Genomic DNA, 23160 nt, shown 5'->3' with positions numbered 1-23160 from the left:
TGATCGAAGCATGGGCTGACTCAGGCTTACATTTTCTTTCAGACAACAGATTCTCGACTGTACACTTACAAACTCAAAGCTTTGTCTTTTATAGAATTCAAAAAAGGCATTTTTGTCTCTCTTTAAATAACTGAAATACATGTTCACTGGTTCGGAGGTAAAATCAACCTGAACTGCATTCACAACAGGTGAGGCAAGGGTTGTGGAACCTTCTGCCAAGCATTTATAGAAGGGAAGCTTTCCCATACTTGCATATTCCCTGAGTGATCAGGGACTGGAGGGAATCTATGCAAGCCTGCACGGTCTGTTCACCTTTGTTTTGAGTAATGATCAAGAAAATATTCCCTGTCATCCTCAAACAAGTTAATCAGAGCTTCTATGGCATAATTGTCAAAAGGTGGATCATAATCACTGACTATACCCTGGTCAGAATCAGGTTGCATGCAGACATTTGTCATTATGGGGTATGCAAGATCATTCCAGATCCTGGCTAAATTTTCAATATCTTGTGTACGAATTATTCCTAATTTGGCATAACTACATGTCTGGCTAATCAACTGCTGCAATTCAACTTTAGAGAAATCAGCAAAATCTGCACGACACTCAGCTTCATCCTCATCAGCAAGCAATGCATAATAAATTTGTTGCAGATCCATTTTTGGACAAAACAGGTATCAGTGTGCAGTATAGCTGCAGTGGTCAGTGTATATACAGTATGGCCAGAATTTTCTGTCAGGAGCCTGAACGGAGAAACAGGGTTTGACCACAGTTTGCAGTATACAAACACTGGAATCAGGGAATAAGGTGCAAAAAAAATGATTTATTGCAAATGCAATAATATCAGAGTCAGCAGGAGAGCAAGGTCAGCATCAGGTTATCAGAAAAGCACGGTACCAGGAATAAGGCAAAAGGAAGGTCTCAGACAGAATAAATAGGGTTCGGCAACAGGAAGGCATAAACAGAGATCAGGGCAAAGATCAGAAACCAGGATGTCCAGAGACTCAGACCTGGGAGCTCAAAGTTCTGGCAATTAGCAGGGGGAAGAGGCAGCCCTTAAATAGTCCAAGTGATAACAGGATGCATGTGATGAATTGTAGAAAATTAGGGCTGCTCACAGTCCACAGAGCCCTCTGCTGGTGGCACAATGAAAGTCCCGGCAGTCCTTGCAAATGCTGCCACCAGCAGGCAGGAAAAGGGTGTGCATGAGTCGTAACAGGTGGCAGCCCCAGGACCTCCTAACGCCAATTGGCATCAAGTCCTGGGGCGGGGATTTGCAGGAGATTGCGCGCACCGATGTGTGCGCATCTCCGCATGGATGACAGAGCTATGCTCCACCATCAGTCTCCCAGCGGCGATCGCCGCTAGGAGACTGTTAGACAGTGAAACTGCCATCTATTTACTTAGTACAGCGCTGCGATCTAAGGCAGCATTGTACTGGGGACAGCCATGTGACACGGCTGTCCCCCTGGGGGACTCAGGAGCAATCCGCTGTGATAGGCTGAAGCCTATCACAGCCAATCGCTGTGACAAGCTGACGGGGGGAGGGAGGGTTAGAAAAAAAACCTGGAAATTAAATTAAAAAAATAAAATAAATATTTATTAAAAATAATCAAACAGTCCTGGGGCAATCTGACCCCACCAACAGAGAGCTCTGTTGGCGGGGAGAAAAGGGGTAGGATCACTTTTGTGCTGAGTTGGATGGCCCTGCAGCGAGGCCTTAAAGCTGCAGAGGCCCAATTACAAAAAAAAATGGCCTGGTCACTAGGGGGGTTTAACACCACGGTCCTCAAGAGGTTAAAGAGCTAATACTGCAGTTGAGGCCAAGGGCCCTGATGCAGTCAAGACCTCTGCAACCCCTATTGCCACACCACTGACCGTTGGTGTGGCTTGCACTACCACACTCTCCTATTAGATTTATTTAGACTACGTTCACAGTGGGCATTGTGTTGCATCCCCTGTAACAGTATTTGTGTGCTGCGTCTCATACAGTCAATGAAAAATATGCTTAACCACTTGTGCCCATGCTACAGTTGTAGCAAAAGGACATGATTGTTAGTCTGCAGTAGTTGATGAGCACAGCACGCATGCTAGCACACGACCTGTGTCATCACCTGGGGCAACAGGTGGGACACTAACCAGGGTATATTTCTTTGGGGTTCATTCCTGATTCTTCCCTACTACCAGGGGAATACTTTAAAGGGGAAGAGAGTACCACTAGACTACTAGGGACTGCCTTAAAGGGGGAAGGGGAGAGTCACTAGACTATCAGGGAAAGTTATTGGGGTGGAGGGGGCCACTAGACTACCAGAGAAAGCTGTGGGAAGGGGGCACTAGACTATCAAGGAATGCCTTAAAGGGGAAGGGGGGACCATTAGACTTCAAGGGACTATCATAAAGAGGAACAGTGAGCAACTAGACAACTGGAAAATACAGGGGTTGGGCAAAATAATGGAAACATAACATTTTGGCATCATAATCTTTGAACATGTTTTAAGCAATCAAAACTTGACATATGTTAAATTTTTGTTTATTATTTTTGTTATTTGATATGTTTAATTAAAATAATCGTTTTTTTTACAGATATTTAAACCAAAGTTGGTTATAATTTATGAAAATGGCAGATCTCTCAGACTTTCAAAGAGGCCAAATTGTTGGTGCTCGTATGGCAGGCGCTACTCTAACAGAAACTGCCCGAATGCTTGGCATTTCAAAAGGTACTGTCTCAAACGTAATGACTGCCTTTGAAAGAGAAGGAAAAAAATCCTCAGCAGAGCACAGTTGTGGATACAAGTCAAAGTTGTCTGAGAGAGACCGTTTGACTCTAAATCAATTGTTAGAAAAGCATTTACAGTGGTGTAGAACCCCCAGAATTAGTCCCTCCAACAGTGGAAAAATGTGATTTTCTCTGCCGAATCGTAGTTTACCTTATTTCTGACCTCCGGCCCAGTGCACGTTTGGAGTCAGCCGAAAGAAGCATTTCATCCAGACTGCCTTCTCCCAACCGTAAAACATGGCGGGAGTTCTGTGATGATCTGGGGTGCTATTTCTTAGAAATCCGCCGGGCCAATGATTTCCCTTCATGGAAGAATCAACAGCCGAGACTATTTCGGAATTTTGGGTGACCAAGTTCATCCTATGTTTCAAGAAGGGGAATGCCATCTTTCAAGATGATAATGCCCCAATCCATACAGCTAGAATTGTTAAAGAATGGCACGGGGAACATTCTAATGAAGTTAAGCATCTCATCTGGCCACCACAATCCCCAGACCTCAACATTATTGAGCATTTATGGTCGTTATGAGAGATTCAAGTAAGAAGTCGATTTCCGCCACCATCGTCTCTAAAAGAACTGGAGGGTGTTTTAAGTGAAGAATGGGCTAAAATTCCTTTGGAAACAATTCACAATTTGTATGAATCAATACCTCGGAGACTTGAGGATGTAATTGCCGCAAAAGGTGGACCTACACCATATTAAAATATATTTTGTTGATTTTCAAGGTGTTTCCATTATTTTGTCCATCCCCTGTATATGAAGGGAATGGGGACTGCTAGAACCCAGGAAAAGATATAAAAAAAGAGGTGGATCACCAGGACAAGCTATAACATAAAAAAGAGGGGATATAACTTTAAAAATACAATTTAGCCACATCTTATAGCCCCACTCAGTTTTGAAACCACACTGAGTGCATGTAAAAAAGTCAGGTAGTTCCTCTGTTTAAAATAGTTTTTTCTATCATTGCAGTATTAGGAGGAAAAAAAACACATAATGCAGAAAAATATACTTTTATTACAAAATTGAATATCATTGTCATACACTGTAGCAACAAGAAAGAGTAAGTTTTATAATAAATGGGGCAAACAGGCACATTTAACCATTTATGTTGTCTGGGCATGATCTTCACGTGCCGCCCCCCGGTAGCTCAGAGATCAATGAATGGGAACATGCTTCCGTTCATTGATCTACAGTATGTCCGTGGCAGAAAAAACGACGGCCTCGTATCAGAGGCCGCGGTCTTTCAAAAAAAAAAGAAAAAAAAGTTTCTCGTCCTCTTCTCGCTTCCTGGATGCTAGAAAGACAAAAAGAAAAAAAAATCTCAATGTGGCCATCTTGTGGCCAAATAGTAAAACTACATCTACATACATTTTTCCATACACAAAACACACATTATTACATTTAAAATTAACTGTTTAGTTCCCACACCAAAAATTACCCAAATAAAATTTTTAATGGAAAAAAATTACAATAAAAAAAAAAACAAAAACATAAAGTTACCTAAGGGTCTGAATTTTTTAAATATGCATGTGAGGAAGGTATATTACGAAAAAAAAATTAAATTGTAAGCTTGTAAATAGTGATGGACGCAAAACTAAAAAAAAATGCACCTTTATTTCCGAATAAAATATTGGCGCCATACATTGTGATAGGGACAAAATTTAAATGGTGTAATAACCGAGACAAATGGGCAAATAAAATACATAGGTTTTAATTATGGTAGCTTGTATTATTTTAAAGCTATAATGGCCAAAAATTGAGAAATAATGATTTTTTTTCCCATTTTTTTCTTAATATTCCTGTAAAAATGCATTTAGAAAAAAATTTGAAAGTGATTGGAGGCGCCCGTGTTGGATCGGGAGGACTGTAACTATTGTCCCCGGTTTGTGTGCATGTATGTGGTCCTGATATTACAGCTCTACAATTTAAAAGGTAGCCTACCTTATTAGTAGTAATCAAACCATGTAAAAGGAAGTTCAAGGTTTATTGGTGCACATCGACAACGCGTTTCACGGTCTTAGCCGCTTCATCAGGTCAAATATACGTGCTTGAAATAAGAACATAAAAACAGATTGCAAAGGCGCTCAAGATACCAATTCGTACAGAAAGAACATAAAATACATATAGCTACAGAAGCCAGAATTCTTTTAAAAAAGCATAAGAAGATCAATACATTTAGTACTATAGTATGCATAAACATAAATATAAAATACCTAACATAGGTAGTAATCTTAGCTGGGCTAAAACAGTGATAAGTATCACATGTGTGTCATAGATAATATAGTGGCCACGGAGGACAAATGCTGCCCTGGGTTATCATGAAATGATAAAAATATAAATATAACCAGGGAGGAGGAAACCAACAGTACTCTCTTGTTTATGAGATAAGTGGCGCTGCACATGGGTGGAATATAAGCATCCCGTATATAATCCAGTGTAACAACTAGCCATAGCAGTATAGTATAGGTGGGAGGGACATGGGGCTAAGGGGTAGAAAAGGAAGTATTTTAATGAAAGCTCGTAGGGGGGTGTGTAGAGTATAGTGCAGCTTGTTGTAGCTACAAGTACATCAAGCCACTAGAGGCCGTAATGCTGGGGAACAAAAGTTACCTGCAGTATCCTGTGGTGTGTCTGGGCGCCAATGAGCGCCGAGGTCCTGGCTGTCTGGAAGATATAGCGCTGTAGATTGCTGGAGGGGCGGATGCGGTGGGCGTGTTTGCTCATCCCCAGCCCCTATCGTATCCAGGGAGGTGGTAAAGGGGGGGGTTGTGTGGCTCGCTCGCCACAGGCCCTGTGTGGCCAAGGTAAAAGAAGTAGGGGGCGTGGTCAAGGACGGGCGAGCAGCGTCATCTCTCCGGAGACGCATCTACGCTTGCCCGCCCTGGTGAGGCGGCTTAGTGTAGAGCCCGAGCGTACGTCATTCCGTAGACGTGCGCTCTGCCCTGTCGGGCGTGGGGAGGAGCGGACATGTGACGTAGAGAGGCGCTGTGATCCATGTGTGCACCCATGGTAACAGGCCAACGCTACAACGTGTGTCCCCCCGTAAACAGGCCAACGCTGCAGCGTGTGCCTGTCAGGATGTTTTGGGGTGCCAATAGACATAGATAACAGGGAATGTAAGGGGGGAAGGTACCATAATTAAAAGCAAAAGGCATGATGTCTAAACATCTTTGAACATAATAGTTAGCAATAAAATCAGTGTGAAACATTGCACATATTACAAAAACAGTAGGATTGCACATACATTTGATGATAATAATAATAATAATAATCATAATAATAGTAAACAGTGGTGCTATCATTTTGAAAAAAGAAGCACTAGTGCTATATGAGTGGGGGATAAGCTGATCCCCCACCCTTCGACTCCTGTATAAGGACACATGTTGTATCCAGAGCGAGCATGAGAACAAGTTGCTTCCTGATTGTCTAGGCTATGACCTAGTCTCGAAAATACCCCAGTAACACGAGTGAGGCTGGGGCAACAAATTGTACCACTGTGTGTAACCGCAGGGGTGGGTAGCCACTAACAACTATGTGATAGGGCTCCCGATCTCCCTGTATTTTTGTCATTTCAAGTTTGGATTTAGAAAAAAATAATTCTTAGCAAAATGTACCACCCAAAGAAAGCCTATTTGGTGGGAAAAAACAAGATATAGATCAATTCATTGTGATAATTAGTGATAAAGTTATTAGAGAATGAATGGGAGGTGAAAATTGCTTGGATGCATAAGGTGAAAAATCCCTGCGGGCTGAAATGGTTAATTAATGTTTACTATCAACAGTAGTACTTTGTATCTTCAAGTGTACCTTAAGGGAAAAAAGTGCCCTAATGAGGCTTCCCCATTCCACCTTGCCAGTACAGTGCTGAGACTACTAGAAGCCCATTGACAGGGTACAATAGTACAGAGCTGAACATTGGCTCTTTACTGTATGCTACGCAGGCATGGGCTGTCCTGTGCCTGCACAGTGCAGCCAAGCTCATACTCATCTGGGAGCATAGCCATGAGCTTCGAGGGTCCCAACGCTGAAATGGCGAGGTGCAGGGAGATGGGTGAAGCCTCTGGAGTACCTACTTTTTGCCTACTTTTATATATATATATCACTAAGGTGTTATAAGTAGTGATGAAGTTATTACTAATTAAATAGGAGCATAGCTAAAATGCCAAACTACTCTAGTCCATAAGTGGAAACAGGTCTAGGTTCAAATAAGTTACTGGATGTAAGTTTCTGGAGACAACACCAGCATTATTTTGTTGTATGCCTTTTCCCTTTATATGGTCAAAGTAAAAACAATAAAAATAATCATTAAAAAATTCTGTTTACACTGTCATCCTACATGATTTTGCCTTCAGACAACCTGGTTGCAGGAACTGCTGACCTGACCTTGGCTGATGAAAGCACTATGTTTATCGCCACTGTGCAGAAAATGTGTAAATACAGCTTTGTACATGGCTTACAGTTTTTTTTTTATAATGCCGTTTCTTCTTTCCTTCCCATCATTTACTTTATATATAGCAGTGTTCTGTAGGTGTGTGTGACACCTTAAGCTGTCAATTCTGCAATACTCAGAATATTTATTGTGAAGGCTGATAAATGAAAATGTTACCTGTGTGCTGGGTGCTGGGAGCTGACAGCTGTATTTCTTGGATGTTTTTCAAGTAGCTATTTATGTTTCACTACTGACACCTTGTAGAATCGGCAATTACATTTAGATGTATGACTCATGATGGGCTTTATTTCTGTTTTATCATTTTAAAGCAGTCCTGTCCCTGTGTCAGAATTACCAAACTGCTGAGGGAAAAGTAGCTTTTTCTTGCTGCAAAAAAGCTATTGATTCTGAGGTGTGACTTCCTTCTGTGTGTCTAGGCAGAAGAGGAAGTCAGTGATTAAACCAAACATGACTGCAGAGGGTGCTATGAGATAAACTTGCTCAGTACTGTAGCTCTGAAGAGAGTCATCTGATTTCCCGAGCAGCACAGAAAATATTGAAGAGGGAAGGAAAAGCCCCTTAAAGAGACTCTGTAACAAAATGTTCAGCCTTATTTCTTCTATCCTATAAGTTCCTATACCTGTTCTAATATGGTCTGTCTTACTGCAGCCTTTTCTTGTTGCACAGTGGCTGTATTATCTCTGTTATATAATCTAATATTCTTTCCTTTGTCAGCTTTGTCGGCTCAGGCAGGAATGTGCTGCTCTGCTGTGATAGGTAGAAGTTATACACACCCTCTCCACGCCCCCTCCAGGCTCTGTATGAGTCACAGACTGAGCTTCTCTCAGCCTATCACATGCTGGTTAGCAGCCATGTTTTTTTGTTTGTAAACACTGCCTAAAACTGGCAATTATAATCCAGGATTGCAGCAGGGAGGGGCAGAAACAGCAAAGAGGGGCCCAGGAGAACATAATGAATAGAATGGTATGCTTTTTATTGTAAAAATTGTAGGGTACAGATTTTCTTTAAAGGACATCCGAGGTGAAAATAAACTGATGAGAAAAAATATTGTATTTATTCTCCTTCTCACTAAAAAATGACTTTTTTTTAAGATATCCCACAGTTTTATTTTATATGTAAATCTAATGTTTAAGTTTTTACTGTCGTATTGTCTCTGCTCATTGATACCTTCACTGAAGTATGCTAGAGCACAAATCTATGAATTAGTGATGCTTTTTATCTCATTCCTGCTCTCAGAAGCCATTTACTGACAGGAGAGTATTTTATGACTGAAATTACTTATCGGTTATAGTCTGACCCAGTCCGATGCAGACAGAAATTGTCACTTGCATACCTGATGTTTAACTCTTTCAGACAGAGAAAGAAAAAAAGGAACACAGCATAGTTATTTGTGTGCTTGGCACTGTACATACACATGTCTATCTCATCATGTCACATGTAACCTCGGTTGTCCTTTAACCTTGGAAAGTAACCAATAAGATTTTCAAAAATGACTTGGTGGATTGGACACATTACAAATAGAATTGTCTGATGATATAAAATAAGAAGCACATCTACAGTATAAAGTGAGTGAAAGCTAATTTGGATGCTGTGTAAAATGTAGAGAAAAACAGAATGCTTGATCTGTCAATTATGTAAACACTTTAATAAAAAAAAATAGGGCAAAGACACAGAGAAAAATGTTGAAACTGAGAAGTGGTATTACTTTAAAAAAATGTGCTTGCATTGCTCAGGTTAATTTGAAAGCAGCATCGAGTCTCTTCTTCTTTTGACAACAGCCTGTAAACATTTACAATCAGATGTTTTGGTTTCAAAAGTGAAATGTGCCACACTTGCTAGATATGATATCATATGGACTTTAGTGACAACACTACATGTACTGTGTAAAGTGCTGTGGAAGATGTTGGCACTATATGAATACTAAATAATATTAATAAGTGACTTCAGCTGCTTACCAGTTCTTTGTCTTTTTTTTTTTTTTGTATCATAAAGCATCAAATGTTTGCAAACAGCGACAGGTCGAGACTACAGGCAGGCCAATTTAGCACTGAACTCTTAAAGGACACCTGCATTGGCAGGGATATGGAGGCTGCCATATTTATTTCCTTTTAAAGGATACCTGAAGTGACATGTGACATAATGAGATAGACATTGGTATGTACAGTGCCTAGCACACAAATAACTATGCTGTGTTCCTTTTTTTCTTTTTCTGCCTGAAAGAGTTAAATATCAGGTTTGTAAGTGGCTGACTCAGTCCTGACTCAGTCAGGAAGTGACTACAGTATGACCCTCACTGATAAGAAATTCCCCTTTTTTATCTCTTTCTTGCTCTCAGAAGCCATTTTCTGCTAGGAAAGTGTTTTATAGTTGGAATTTCTTATCAGCGAGGGTCACACTGTAGTCACTTCCTGTCTGAGTCAGGACTGAGTCAGCCACTTACATACCTGATATTTAACACTTTCAGGCAGAGAAAGAACAATGGAGATTGCCAGGCAGTCAAGCTGATTCTATGCGGCTATTACTTTTACCCTAAGACCCTGAACAAGCATACTGATTAGGTGCTGGTACGAAGTCTGCCTGGATTACCTACATAATTGTTTCAGATGTGTCATTCAGACACTACTGATGCCAAAGCAATCAGGAGGAATGCCAGGCAACTGATATTGCTTAAAAGGAAATAATATGGTAGCCTCTATATCCCTCTCACATCAGGTGTCCTTTAAAATAGAGCCATGCTGTTGTAGTAAGTGCAGGCTGGGGTTTGGCAGTGTCTTTAAGAACTGAGAAAGGCCTCCCCTAACAAAGATAATCTGGATGTTTATTTGTCCCAAAAGCTATATACAGTATATTGTTCAGCAAAAATTGTGCAGCATTCAAATTGTCCACGGCATGTACACTAATGCATCACCATACTATCAAGATTTTCGGCTTTTGAACTGTACACACTGTAAATATGGAAACTAATAATCCAATCTTTTTCATCCAATTTTACCACATTTATGCAGAATAAGGGTACATTGAGTGAATATATTGAATGGATAATTTAGGCAGTTCCCTTATATTACATAGAATTGGTAAGAGTGGATGAAAAAGATTAGTGGCCCCCTTTATCCAGATGGTTTTTCTCACAATGTGAGATATGCAGCTGGTGTAAATAAATGTAAAATTGCTGTACACTTCATTTGTAAGGCATTGCTACCAATATTTATAGAATGTGGCCCTAAATGAGAAATCTATCTACAAGCACGGCACAGTGAATTTATTCTTTCCTACCTATAACCACAAAGATGCAAGAAAGACCACTCACACTTTACATAATTATCTGCAAAACAAAAAATGTAAAAATCAGAAACGATAGTCTTATTTATTGTGAATGCATACATTTGCACAGAGACAGCCAAGAAATGTCTTATTTAAAGTATGGACCAGTTCAAACTTGTCCATCAAATGCATGCCTGTTGTTGCTTAAGGATTCATTTAATGTAGAAATCCCATACATTATAGATGGCAAGTTTACATCAAGGGACATGAACATTTGTACATACCCATGACTAAATTCAGTGTGTTAAAGAGAATCTGTACTCTAACATTTTTACAGCAAAAAGCATACCTTTCTATTCATTATGTTCTCCTGGGCCCCTCTGTGCTGTTTCTGCCACTCTCTGCTGCAATCCTGGCTTGTAATTGCCAGTTTTAGGCAGTGCTTACAAACAAACTAACCAGCTTGTGATAGGCTCACATAAGCAGAGTGTGTGAGTCATACAGAGCCTGCTGGGGGCCTGGAGGGGGTGTGTATAGCTTCAACCAATCACAAGCAGCCCTGCACATTCCACACATTCCAGCCTTCGCCCGACTGTGCCAACAGAAGAAAACAGATTAGATCATATAACAGAGATAACACAGCTACTGTGCAATTAGGAAAAGCTGCAGTAAGCCAGAGCACATTAGAACAGGCAAAGGAACTTATAGGATAGAAGAACTAAAGGTAGCCATACACTGGTCGATTTGCCATCAGATTCGACCAACAGATAGATCCCTCTCTGATCGAATCTGAACAGAGAGGGATCATATGGCTGCCATTACTGCAAACAGATTGTGAACTAATTTCAGCCTGAAACCAATTACAATCTGTGGTGGTGGTGCGCTGCCGCCGCTCCCTGCCCGCATACATTACCTGCTCCGCTGGCGCGACTGCCCCCGGTCACCGCTGCTCCGTCTCCGCTCTGGTCTGATCTCCGGCATGCTTCACTTCTTCCTGCGCAGCAGGAAATTTAAACAGTAGAGCGCCCTCTACTGTTTAAACTTCCTGCCGGGCAGGAGGAAGTGAAGCATGCCGGACCCGGAGACCAGAGCGGAGACGGAGCAGCAGTGACCGGGGGCAGTCGTGCCGGCGGAGCAGGTAATGTATTGCAGCTCTATTGCGTCGGTCGTCTGGCACTCGAACACCGCTAGCGTCGCGCTCCCTACCCGCGGGCGATCGACGGTAATTCACCGCACGGAGCGATCGACGGGATCAAACGAAATAGATCAAAATTCAGCGTGTAGTGGGAATGATGTGACAGCAGATTTGATGCCAGTGATCGAATCTGCTGTCGATCGGCGGGGAATCGGCCTAGTGTATGGCCAGCTTAAGGCTGAAAATTTTGTTACAGAGTCTCTTTAATGTTAGTGAACAGTAAAATAAATTCATAATGTTACAACATTGTGTATTGTGAAAAGATTCTGACTTTAGTTATCAAATGACCTGGTGCCCAGAGTATCTTCCTGGAGATTACCGGTACTTATCTGCAGTTTTCTCTTCACATACAGAAACGTCTTACATTCAGTATGGCACCATTCTTACTTGTGTAGGTAGCAGAAATGCCAGAAGTTATTATTATTACAGTAAAACCCCCGTTCTCCAGAACTCAGTTAACCAGAAGTCTCAAGTAATCAGAAACAAAATCCTGGCCTTGCAGAATGCATTCATCTACTTTTACACCTCTTTATATGGTAATAGACCTCTGTTACATAAAGGTATGGCTGTTTTTTGTCTTAATTTGTTTTTAATCACTGTATTTCAACATGATTACAGAGTTTATGATAAGTATACAGTGTGGAGTACAGAATTTTTTTTTAACTAAGCCTATTTTTAACACACTTATCCGGCATCAGCCGATCCCCGATAATGGGGTTTTTACTGTAATTGGATTTATATAACAGTGCTGGACAATAAATAAAGTTATATACAATTATAATAGGGGTGGCAGACAACAAAATACAGGTAATAAGCAGCAAGACACACAATGCCAGATTATACACTGGAGTAGTAGTTAAAGTAATTCATGTTCATGTTATTCTGTCAGCAGGATGCACAGTCAGGTAGGATACACAAGGAGGGAGGGCCCTGCCAAAGGCTTACAATCTAAAGAGAGAGGATTGTTAGTTAGAAATAATTTAACTATTTTTGCCTTTTGGACACGACTTTCATGTCCAAAAGGCTGCTGCGCATGATGATGCATGCCCCAGTGCGCTCCCGTGCCGCCTCCGGTAGCCCAGAGATCAATGAATGGAAACATTGTTCCCATTCATCAATCTAAGTCCCCGGTAGAAAAACCGACAGATTTTTTTCAGAAGCCACGGTCTTTCTGAAAAACATCACATCCTCCGTGTAGTTCCTGTAAACGAGTGTGCTCGCTCTCAGGATAGAAAAACAAAAACTCACTGTGGCCATCTTGTGGCCAAATAGTAAAACTACATGCACATACATTTTAAATACAAAAAGACTGAATAAATTACACTTCAAATTAACTGTTTACCTCCCACACTCAAAAACATTTTTAACAAAAAAAAAAATTACAATATAAAAAAAACAAAAACAAATAGTTACCTAAGGGTCTGAACTTTTTTTTAATATGCATATGAAGAGGGTATACAACTAATATTTTTTAAATTATAAGCTTGTAAATAGTGATGCACGCAAAACTAAAAAAATGCACCTTTATTTCCAAATAAAATATTGGTGTCATACATTGTGATAGGGACATTATTTAAATGGTTTAATAACTGGGACAAGTGGGCAAATAAAGCACGTGGGTTTAAATTATGGTAGCATGTATTATTTCAAAGCTATAATGGCCAAAAACTGAGAAATAATGATTTTTTTTCAATTTTTTTCTTAATTAAAAAATTAGATATAGATCAATTCATTATGATAAGTAGTGATAAAGTTATTGGCAAATGAATGGGAGGTGAAAATTGCTCGGATGCATAAGGTGAAAAACGACTGAAGGCTGAAGTGGTTGAAGTGTGCCTGAAGATGTGCCGTGACATGATGAGATAAACATAGTTATATACAATCATGGCCAAAAATATTGCCCCCCCTTGCATTTATGCCAGAAAAAATGCCACTTCTCCCAGAAAATTGTTGCAATTACAAATGCATTGGTAGGAGAGTAATGCTACGTACACACATGCGACAACGATCGTTCGTTGTCAACGACGAACGATCTTTTAATTGACGAAAGAACGACCGAAGTAAAGTTAGTTGTAAAAAGTATGTAACGATCACATCGTTAGAACGAACGTTACACCACGTAAAAGCACTTAATGCGCCTGCGCATAAAATTGTAAAGTTCCTTGGAGAAAAAGTGAAATGCGCATGTCCAGCCTGGTACGAACGATCGTTTCCAACGATGTGCCACTTTTGCTAACGATCGTCGGTGGTAAAAATCCGCCAAGACAGAACTTTGTTTTGTAGCGATTTGCCTCGTTCGTCGTTTGCCTTAATAGTCGTTGGTTCGTTTTTTGTAACGATCGTCGTTGGTAAAGATCGGGGAACGATCGTTACAAACGACTATAGTCGCATGTGTGTACGCACCTTTAGTGGACAGTCTGGGCCATATGCAATTCACTTTTTCACCTGAGTTTTCTCCTAGGAGATAATTTTTCATCTTCAAATTAAAATAACTTTCCAGCACTTTTCAACTAAAAAAGTACCAAAAAGTAAATGAATTTGGATACTTAGTATATATACACCATGCTGCAAAGTTGAATGGAAAGATGAGTATTAACATTTATTAGCAAAAATGGTTTGTGTACCATCGTTACATGTCATACCAGTTTTTTTTTAGTAGAATTTCAGTTTGAAGGTTCAGACTACAAGAGTGCAATAAGGCAACAAATCTTGATACATTTTTCAGCTATGTGCAAAAGCGTAATACATTTTAACTAAAACTATTGTTAGTGATAGATTTGGGAGTTTAACCTCCTGAGCGATATGCCTGACACTGTGTCGGGCATGGCGCTTTAGAGGTTTTAATGGCCTCAGGAGTCCCCCCATTGAAAACTATTAGATGAAATGTGATCAGCACATATAAGCTAGCACTAGGCTAGCTAGTATAGGTGCCCCCCCCCCCCCCGATTGCCCAGAATCCCCCTGAGGCAGCCGCTTATACATTACCCAGCCAGGCTTCAGCAACCGCCGCAGCTGCCCCGGACAGCACCGGTCTTCTCTATGGGGAGGATCGGGTCTGCGCATGACGTCATGTACGATCCTCCCCATAGAGAAGAGCGGAGCCATCCGGGGAGGTTGCGGCAATTGCTGGAGCCTGGCTGGATAATGTATAAGCGGCTGCATCGGGGGATTCTGGGAAATCGGGAGGGGGCACCTATTCTAGCTAGCCTGGCGCTAGCTAATATGTACTAATCGCATTTCATCTAATAGTTTTAAACTTGGGGACTATGAGGCCACAAAACTTCCTGAGCGGCGTAACGCTTAGGAGGTTAAGAATGATTGCTGTACAGCTACACCTACGTATACCTGAATACTGCTGCACATTGTAGGTGACTATGCAAGATTATGCATTATTTTGTAACTAAGACCCCAGCTTTTAACTTAGCTGCAGGGATAGCAGTGGTTCCTGGATGATTGATTCTTGTGAATACATTTGTATGAACAGGTGCATGTGAGTGTGCAAAGTGTTAACTGTCTTTGCCATTTTACTGGCCACAGCCCCTTTAGCACCTCCCTAATAGCTAATTTAACTACTTACCGACCGCTCACTGCACAGGGGCGGCCGGAAAGTGGATCCTGCAAGGACCGCCGCATGTACAATTGGCGGCGGTCCTTGTACGGGCATGGGCGGAGCGATCGCGTCATCCGTGACGCGATCCTCCACCGGGATCTATGGCCAGGGATTTAGCCTCCAGCTCGCCCGCCACTTAGCAGCGCCAGCGGGCGGAGGAATACAAATCTCCGCCGACCCATACGCATAATAGGCTTTGTAATGTATACAAAGCCTATTATACAGGTTGCCTCCTGCCCTGGTGGTCCCAGTGTCCGAGGGACCACCAGGGCAGGCGCAGCCACCCTAGTCTGCACCCAAGCACACTGATTTCCCCCCCCTGCCCCCTGATCGCCCACAGCACCCCTCAGACCCCCCCTGCCCACCCCCCAGACCCCTGTTTGCACCCAATCACCCCCCTAATCACCCATCAATAACTCCCTGTCACTATCTGTCAACACTATTTTTTTAAATTCCCTAAACTGCCCCCTGCTCCCTCCTGATCACCCCCCACCCCTCAGATTCTACCCAGACCCCCCCCCCTGTGTACTGTATGCCTCTATCCCCCTGTAATAACCCAGCCCCTAGCCTGCCCCTTGCGGGCAATCTGATCACCCACCCACACCAATAGATCGCCCGCAGATCCGACGTCAGATCACCTCCCAAGTGCATTGTTTACATCTGTTCTCTACCCTAAACACCCACTAATTACCCATCAATCACCCCCTATCACCACCTGTCACTGTTCCCCATCAGATCAGACCCTAATCTGCCCCTTGCAGGCACCCAATCACCCGCCTACATGCTCAGATTGCCCTCAGACCCCCCCTTATCAATTTGCCAGTGCATTATTTACATCTGTTCTTCCCTGTAATAACCCACTGATCACCTGTCAATCACCCATCAATCACCCCCTGTCACTGCCACCCATCAATCACCCCCTGTCACTGCCACCCATCAATCAGCCCCTAACCTGCCCCTTGTGGGCAATCTGATCACCCACCCACACCAATAGATCGCCTGCAGATCCGACGTCAGATCACCTCCCAAGTGCATTGTTTACATCTGTTCTCTACCCTAAACACCCACTAATTACCCATCAATCACCCCCTATCACCACCTGTCACTGTTACCCATCAGATCAGACCCCAATCTGCCCCTTGCGGGCACTCAATCACCCGCCTACACGCTCAGATTGCCCTCAGACCCCCACTTATCAATTAGCCAGTGCATTATTTACATCTGTTCTTCCCTGTAATAATCCACTGATCACCTGTCAATCACCCATCAATCACCTCCTGTCACTGCCACCCATCAATCACCCCCTGTCACTGCCACCCATCAATCAGACCCTAACCTGCCCCTTGTGGGCAATCTGATCACCCACCCACACCAATAGATCGCCCGCAGATCCGACGTCAGATCACCTCCCAAGTGCATTGTTTACATCTGTTCTCTACCGTAAACATCCACTAATTACCCATCAATCACCCCCTGTCACTGCTACCCATCAGATTAGACCCCTATCTGCCCCTAGGGCACTCAATCACCTGCCCACACCCTCAGAATGCCCTCAGACCCCAGCCCTGATCACCTCACCAGTGCATTGCTTGCATCTATTCCCCCCTCTAATCCCACCTTGAGACACCCATCAATCACCTCCTGTCACCCCCTAGCACACCTACCCATCAGATCAGGCCCTAATTTGCCCCGTGTGGGCTCCTGATCACTCGGCCAAACCCTCAGATCCCCCTCAGACCCACTTCAGATCACCTCCCCAGTGCATTGATTGCATCTATTTTCCCCTCTAACCACCCCCTGAGACACCCATCAATCACTTCCTGTCACCTCCCTAGCACTCCTATCCATCAGATGAGGCCCAATACAACCTGTTATCTAAAAGGCCACCCTGCTTATGACCGGTTCCACAAAATTCGCCCCCTCATAGACCACCTGTCATCAAAATTTGCAGATGCTTATACCCCTGAACAGTCATTTTGAGACATTTGGTTTCCAGACTACTCACGGTTTTGGGCCCGTAAAATTCCAGGGCGATATAGGAACCCCACAAGTGACCCCACTTTAGAAAAAAGACACCCCACAAATTAGCGTAAAATGACACTTTGTGAAAAAAAAAACAATTAAAATCAATTTCCGCTAACTTGTGACAAAAAATAAAATCTTCTATGAACTCACCATACTCCTAACGGAATACCTTGGGGTGTCTTCTTTCTAGAATGGGGTCATTTGTGGGGTTCCTATACTGCCCTGGCATTTTAGGGGCCCTAAACCGTGAGGAGTAGTCTTGAAACCAAATGTCGCAAAATGACCTGTGAAATCCTAAAGGTACTCATTGGACTTTGGGCCCCTTAGCGCACTTAGGGTGTAAAAAAGTGCCACACATGTTGTATCCCCGTACTCAAGAGAAGTAGTATAATGTGTTTTGGGGTGTATTTTTACACATACCCATGCTGAGTGGGAGAAATATCTCTGTAAATGGACAATTGTGTGTAAAAAAAACAAAACAAAAAATTGTCATTTACAGAGATATTTCTCCCACCCAGCATGGGTATGTGTAAAAATACACCCCAAAACACATTATACTACTTCTCCTGAGTACGGCAATACCACATGTGTGGCACTTTTTTGCAGCCTAACTGCGCTAAGGGGCCCAAAGTCCAATGAGCACCTTTAGCCTTTACAGGGGTGCTTACAAATTAGCACCCCCCAAAATGCGAGGACAGTAAACACACCCCACAAATGACCCCATTTTGGAAAGTAGACACTTCAAGGTATTCAGAGAGGGGCATGGTGAGTCCGTGGCAGATTTCATTTTTTTTTTGTCACAAGTTAGCAGAAATGGAAACTTTTTTTTTTTCTTCTTGTCACAAACTGGCATTTTCCGCTAAATTGTGACAAAAAATAATATCTTCTATGAACTCACTATGCCTCTGAGTGAATAAGTTGGGATGTCTTCTTTCCAAAATGGGGTCATTTGGGGGGTATTTATACTATCCTGGAATTCTAGCCCCTCATGAAACATGTCAGGTGGTCAGAAAAATCAGAGATGCTTCAAAATGGGAAAATTCACTTTTTGCACCATAGTTTGTAAACGCTATAACTTTTACCCAAACCAACAAATATAGGCTGAATGTTTTTTTTTTTAATCAAAAACATGTTTGTCCACATTTTTCGTGCCGCATGTATACAGAAATTTTACTTTATTTGAAAAATGTCAGCACAGAACATTAAAAAAATCATTTTTTTGACAAAATTCATTTCTTTTTTGATGAATATAATAAAAAGTAAAAATCACAGCAGCAATCAAATAGCACCAAAAGAAAGCTTTATTAGTGACAAGAAAAGGAGCCAAAATTCATTTAGGTGGTAGGTTGTATGAGCGAGCAATAAACCGTGAAAGCTGCAGTGGTCTGAATGGAAAAAAAGGGTCTGGTCCTTAAGGGGGGTAAAGCCTACGGTCCTCAAGTGGTTAAATGTTGTAACTTGAGGTGATGTGCCTGGATTTATGTGTTTTTCTGATTGCTACAGACCTACTGATTGTCTATTTGCCAAGCAGCTTGTTCTGGTCTATAACTGGGACGGAGAAGGCGCTCCAAAAAATTGGTGGTGGATAAACGGTATATCTATATTATGTGACTAAAAATAGCAAGAAATATAATAAAAATGGCTTACCTCAAAGGAAGAGGCAAAGCCAATTTCAAACAAAAAAGTTTTATTATTCATCAGACACTATCAATGATAACGCATTTCGTGGAACAGTCCGCTTCCTCAGATCAAATACAAAGCAGTGTCTTTTACCACACTTTTTCAGGTTGTGAGCTACTTTTAAAAATTAGCAAGTCAAAGTGATCAACCTATGTACAATTTTAGGAGCACACTTGTATATACAGAATGGAAAATATAGTGGGTTCGGGATCTACCATGAAGGCCTTCGCGATCTACCGGTAGATCGAGATCTACCTAATGGGCCCCCCTGCTGTAGACAGTAAGTTTGGAGCGCCTAAAACATATGATGACCAAAGAATCCGAGTGAGAACGGGGTTTCCTCACCTGCCTTCATACTGTGGTTGCCAGTTGTGCAACCCACACTTGTGAGTATTCCTTGCTCTTTTAGACTACGTGATCAGCCCTTGACATACTACGCCATAAGGGGCTACTGGTGTCTCTGTGTTTTTTTCCTGTCTCCCTAGGAAGTCTGTTGAATCCCTTGGCATAACACACACCCTCTGTTCTGGTCTATAGAGAGGTAAGAGGATGAACAGGTGGTGCCCGATGCAGAAAAAAAAAAAGACAATAGAAAGACTTTAGTAGTCAGGTAGTAGTTGCTGAATAGGAGGCCAAAAAAACTGCCTTTCCTGATCAGTATACCGTTGGTCATAAAATTAATTGACAGGTTCTAGGTTTTTGTTTTATTTTATGTATTTTTTTTGTTTTATAAAATCCAATGTCTAATTTATTAAAATGTCTAATTGTAGTTGGAAGGGCATAACAAATCTAAGAGCAAAGTAAGTTGATTGTAAACTGAGTTGTCATTTTTTTTATACTGTAGATGATAATACAGTACATTATAACCTCATTAAAAAAAGTCATTAAAATAAGTTATGTTATGTTAAATGTAATAACTAAAAATCCCTATACATTGTCTTTATAATGTTACATTTCCATTTTTCCAATTCTATGTACCTGTTTTTGTTTACATTTGCTGATGTCACTAGTGACTCTGGCTCTCTTCTACAGGTGCCACGATGTATGGAGAAAGGACTGTGCAATGCATGGCTCCAGAGAAGGGCATTGTGGGTTCTGCCATGGTAAAGTGCGACCAAACAAACATTTTATTCCTGGTTGCAGTGTTGCAATACAAACTGTAAGTGGAATGCATGTGGTAGAAGTTTATGGACACGAAAAAGACCCTCAGAGGAGAATTGACTCCCATGTACTTGAGTAACATCGACCACTCAGAGGACATCTTGGGACTGCTATATTATGTAATTATGTGCCTTATATATCGATGGATTATTGACGTTACAGTGTTTCCTGTACAGTTTCAGCCAGGTCCACCTGATATTTCACAAGATTCCATCTCTGGGACGTTATCTTCTGCTGCCACATCTCTGAACTTACAGTATCATTATTTTTAAATGACCATTTGCAATTAATATGTTACATGTAGGTGATAAAGTGATTAAAGCTAAATTACACTTTTACTTGTTTGCAATCTACAGTTAAAAGTATGTATGCACCGTTTTCTCATACAAAAGGATAATAGCTACTAAAAACAACCCTACCTTACAGATGGTCTATGAGATGTTGATAATTATGGCTTGCATGCCGATGCGCTTCCTGCCCATTTGGATTGGCCCAATTCCAAGATGCATATAATCTGCATTAAATTAGCATGCAAGCCACAATTATTAGCATCGTGTTGACATTCATCACTCATGGGGCTTGATCCACTAAACCGTGATAACTCAAATATCTCTTCTTATCAAAGATATCACACCTGATCAAAGATATCACACCTTATCAAAGTTAACATGCCTTATCAGAGTAGCATAGTGAGCGCCAATAACCTGCAGAGGCTCAGGGCAGGACGAGTGCTATTGCCAATTAGCAAGCATAAGTTTGAAGCGCTCGCTATGCTACTCTGATAAGGTGTGATAACTTTGATAAGGTGTGATATCTTTGATAAGGTGTGATATTTAAGTTACCATGGTTTAGTGAATCAAGTCCATAGTCTTAGTCACCAATTGATGGACAAGACCTCTGCATAGTCGTTATATCTCCATGCACTTCCCACTAGGGAAGGATTTATGGCCTATTTACACTCAGCAGGAAACTAATATCATGCATAACTCCATCTGAACTAAAGAAATTGTATGATGCAGTTCACTGATAAATGGATCATTTCTTACTGAATGTTATTAAGATTATTATTGCATTTCAGCCTGCAGCCAGCAATGATTTTTTACAAATACCAAAACATTCAAATGACGGTCTCTTGCAACCATGGATACGGTCACCATTTCCAGTAAATAGTGCAAAATTCTCATTTCCCTACATTTGTCATTGGCTTAGAAATCAAGAATTGTACCAAGCAAAGCAGGTATTGTAGTCATAAGTAGTATGTACTATCCTGATTGAAAGTCCTTGTCGACCTAGAACAAGCTTCGTAGGTCAAAGCATAGTGGACGTATGAAGGGAATACAAAGCATACAGTATTTTTTTATTTCATTCCATAAACTGTATTGCATTAAAAAAATAAGTATTTCAAAAATCATTTTTTTCCTGACATTTTGGGTTTGTTTTTCTTTTTGTTTTTGTTTTTGTTTTGGTGGACCCTGATGTTAATGTTTTGTGAGCAGAGATAAAAGTTACTTTAATAGGTCTCTGAAGCTTTATACAGACTTCAGGTTGAACTTGTCCAAGGCAGCTTTTTGGGGCCATGCAGGTGTCCCTCAAGGTCCCTTATAGATTCAGCAAGCCAGATCTTTAAATGAAGGCTACAGCATTCTTCCCTTCTTATCCAGCCCCACCAGAAGCCACTCCATCAGGCATAGCACAGTCATCCATCCCTCCCGTTGCATGGGTGTAGCCAAAGGCATGAGCGAGTGCACAAATCCTGACCCAAACTTTAAATACTGTAGTTCAGCTATATTATAAACATAACAGGCCTTGACAGTTTTTCTATAGTGATACATACAGCTTTGTTCTCCTAACTCCTATATACAGCAGTTTGGGTACAGGTTAAATAGGATGTAGATTTTGGCTTTGCAGTACACAAAGCAGGTGAGCAGAATTGGCTATTTGCCCGCGCAGTATCTAAAGCTGGCCACTAACGGTCCAATTTCTAGCGAAAAATCGTTCGAGCGATCAGAAATTCTGATCGGACGAAAAATCGTTCACTACACCATCAACTAACCAATCATTTCTTCCTATCTATCACGACCACCAAGAAAATCCAAATTTTCGTTCGACGAAAATTCATTCGGGCGACATTTTTTTCACTCGTTCATAATCGATTGTGTCCACCAATGGAGATTATTTACAACCAATCCGATCAGAATTTCTGATCGCTCGAACGATTTTTCGCTAGAAATTGGACCGTTAGTGGCCAGCTTATTAGAAACTGCGGTAACATGTTCAACCTGTCATAACAGATTTGTGGCCAGCTGGCCTTTAAATGAAGAATGTCATTACTTAGACATGTATAAAGCTAAAGCCCAGGAAAATAACATTGTTATTCATTGGCAGATGCCTATTCATCCAGGCATAGGACACCAGGTAACACTGGTACACAGAAATGGAGTTAGGTGAAATAGGACAGGTAGTAGTGTTAGCTCCCTCTGCTTTGCACCTGTGCAAGTGAGGTTAAGCATGAGAGATTATAGCCAGGCCTCTAGAAACCCACCAGGCCCTAATCAACTGCCTTGGTTGGATGATCCAGCTCTGCTGGTACAGTTTAGGGTTACTGCCAGGCCTGCCCTCAAGTCAAATATGATTTCTGATTGGTTTCTACTTACTATATTTTATATGTTTTATCCTATATAGCCACCACTTTTCTGCTAATGTGTTACATTGTGAATGTACTTCTAATTTGAATATATTAATTCAGTTTCATATTGCTCCCTGATCATTAAAGCAGTTGCTGTGTAATATATTCTGGGGGGCAGTATGGTCATTACATTCATTTACATTACATTTTGTAGGTTAATAGGATTCCCATTCAAAAGGGCTAAACAGTTGTATAAACATTAGCTTTATTCACAAATCTTCAGTACAAAACGATCCAGTCAGGTCTGACCATTGCTTTTTGTATATCCCTTGCTGTTCCTACATGTGCCTAGTTTGCTGAATAACCATTCACAGAAACA

At 41.5% G+C, this 23160-nt stretch overlaps 1 protein-coding gene across 1 annotated transcript in view; it reads left to right on the top strand.

The window, feature by feature from the left end:
* SUSD3 (sushi domain containing 3) overlaps positions 1–22134 on the top strand; it is a 329743-nt gene extending 307609 nt beyond the window's left edge. The window contains exon 5 of the mRNA XM_068253639.1: positions 20027–22134. Coding sequence (XP_068109740.1) covers positions 20027–20234 — 208 coding nt within the window. The 3' untranslated portion in view covers positions 20235–22134. The remainder of the gene's footprint in view (positions 1–20026) is intronic.
* The last annotated feature ends 1026 nt before the right edge of the window (positions 22135–23160 follow it).

This window comes from Hyperolius riggenbachi, chromosome 9 (genome assembly GCF_040937935.1).
Source record: "Hyperolius riggenbachi isolate aHypRig1 chromosome 9, aHypRig1.pri, whole genome shotgun sequence".
NCBI classification, from domain to species: domain Eukaryota; kingdom Metazoa; phylum Chordata; class Amphibia; order Anura; family Hyperoliidae; genus Hyperolius; species Hyperolius riggenbachi.
This window is presented reverse-complemented; position numbering and strand designations above follow the sequence as displayed.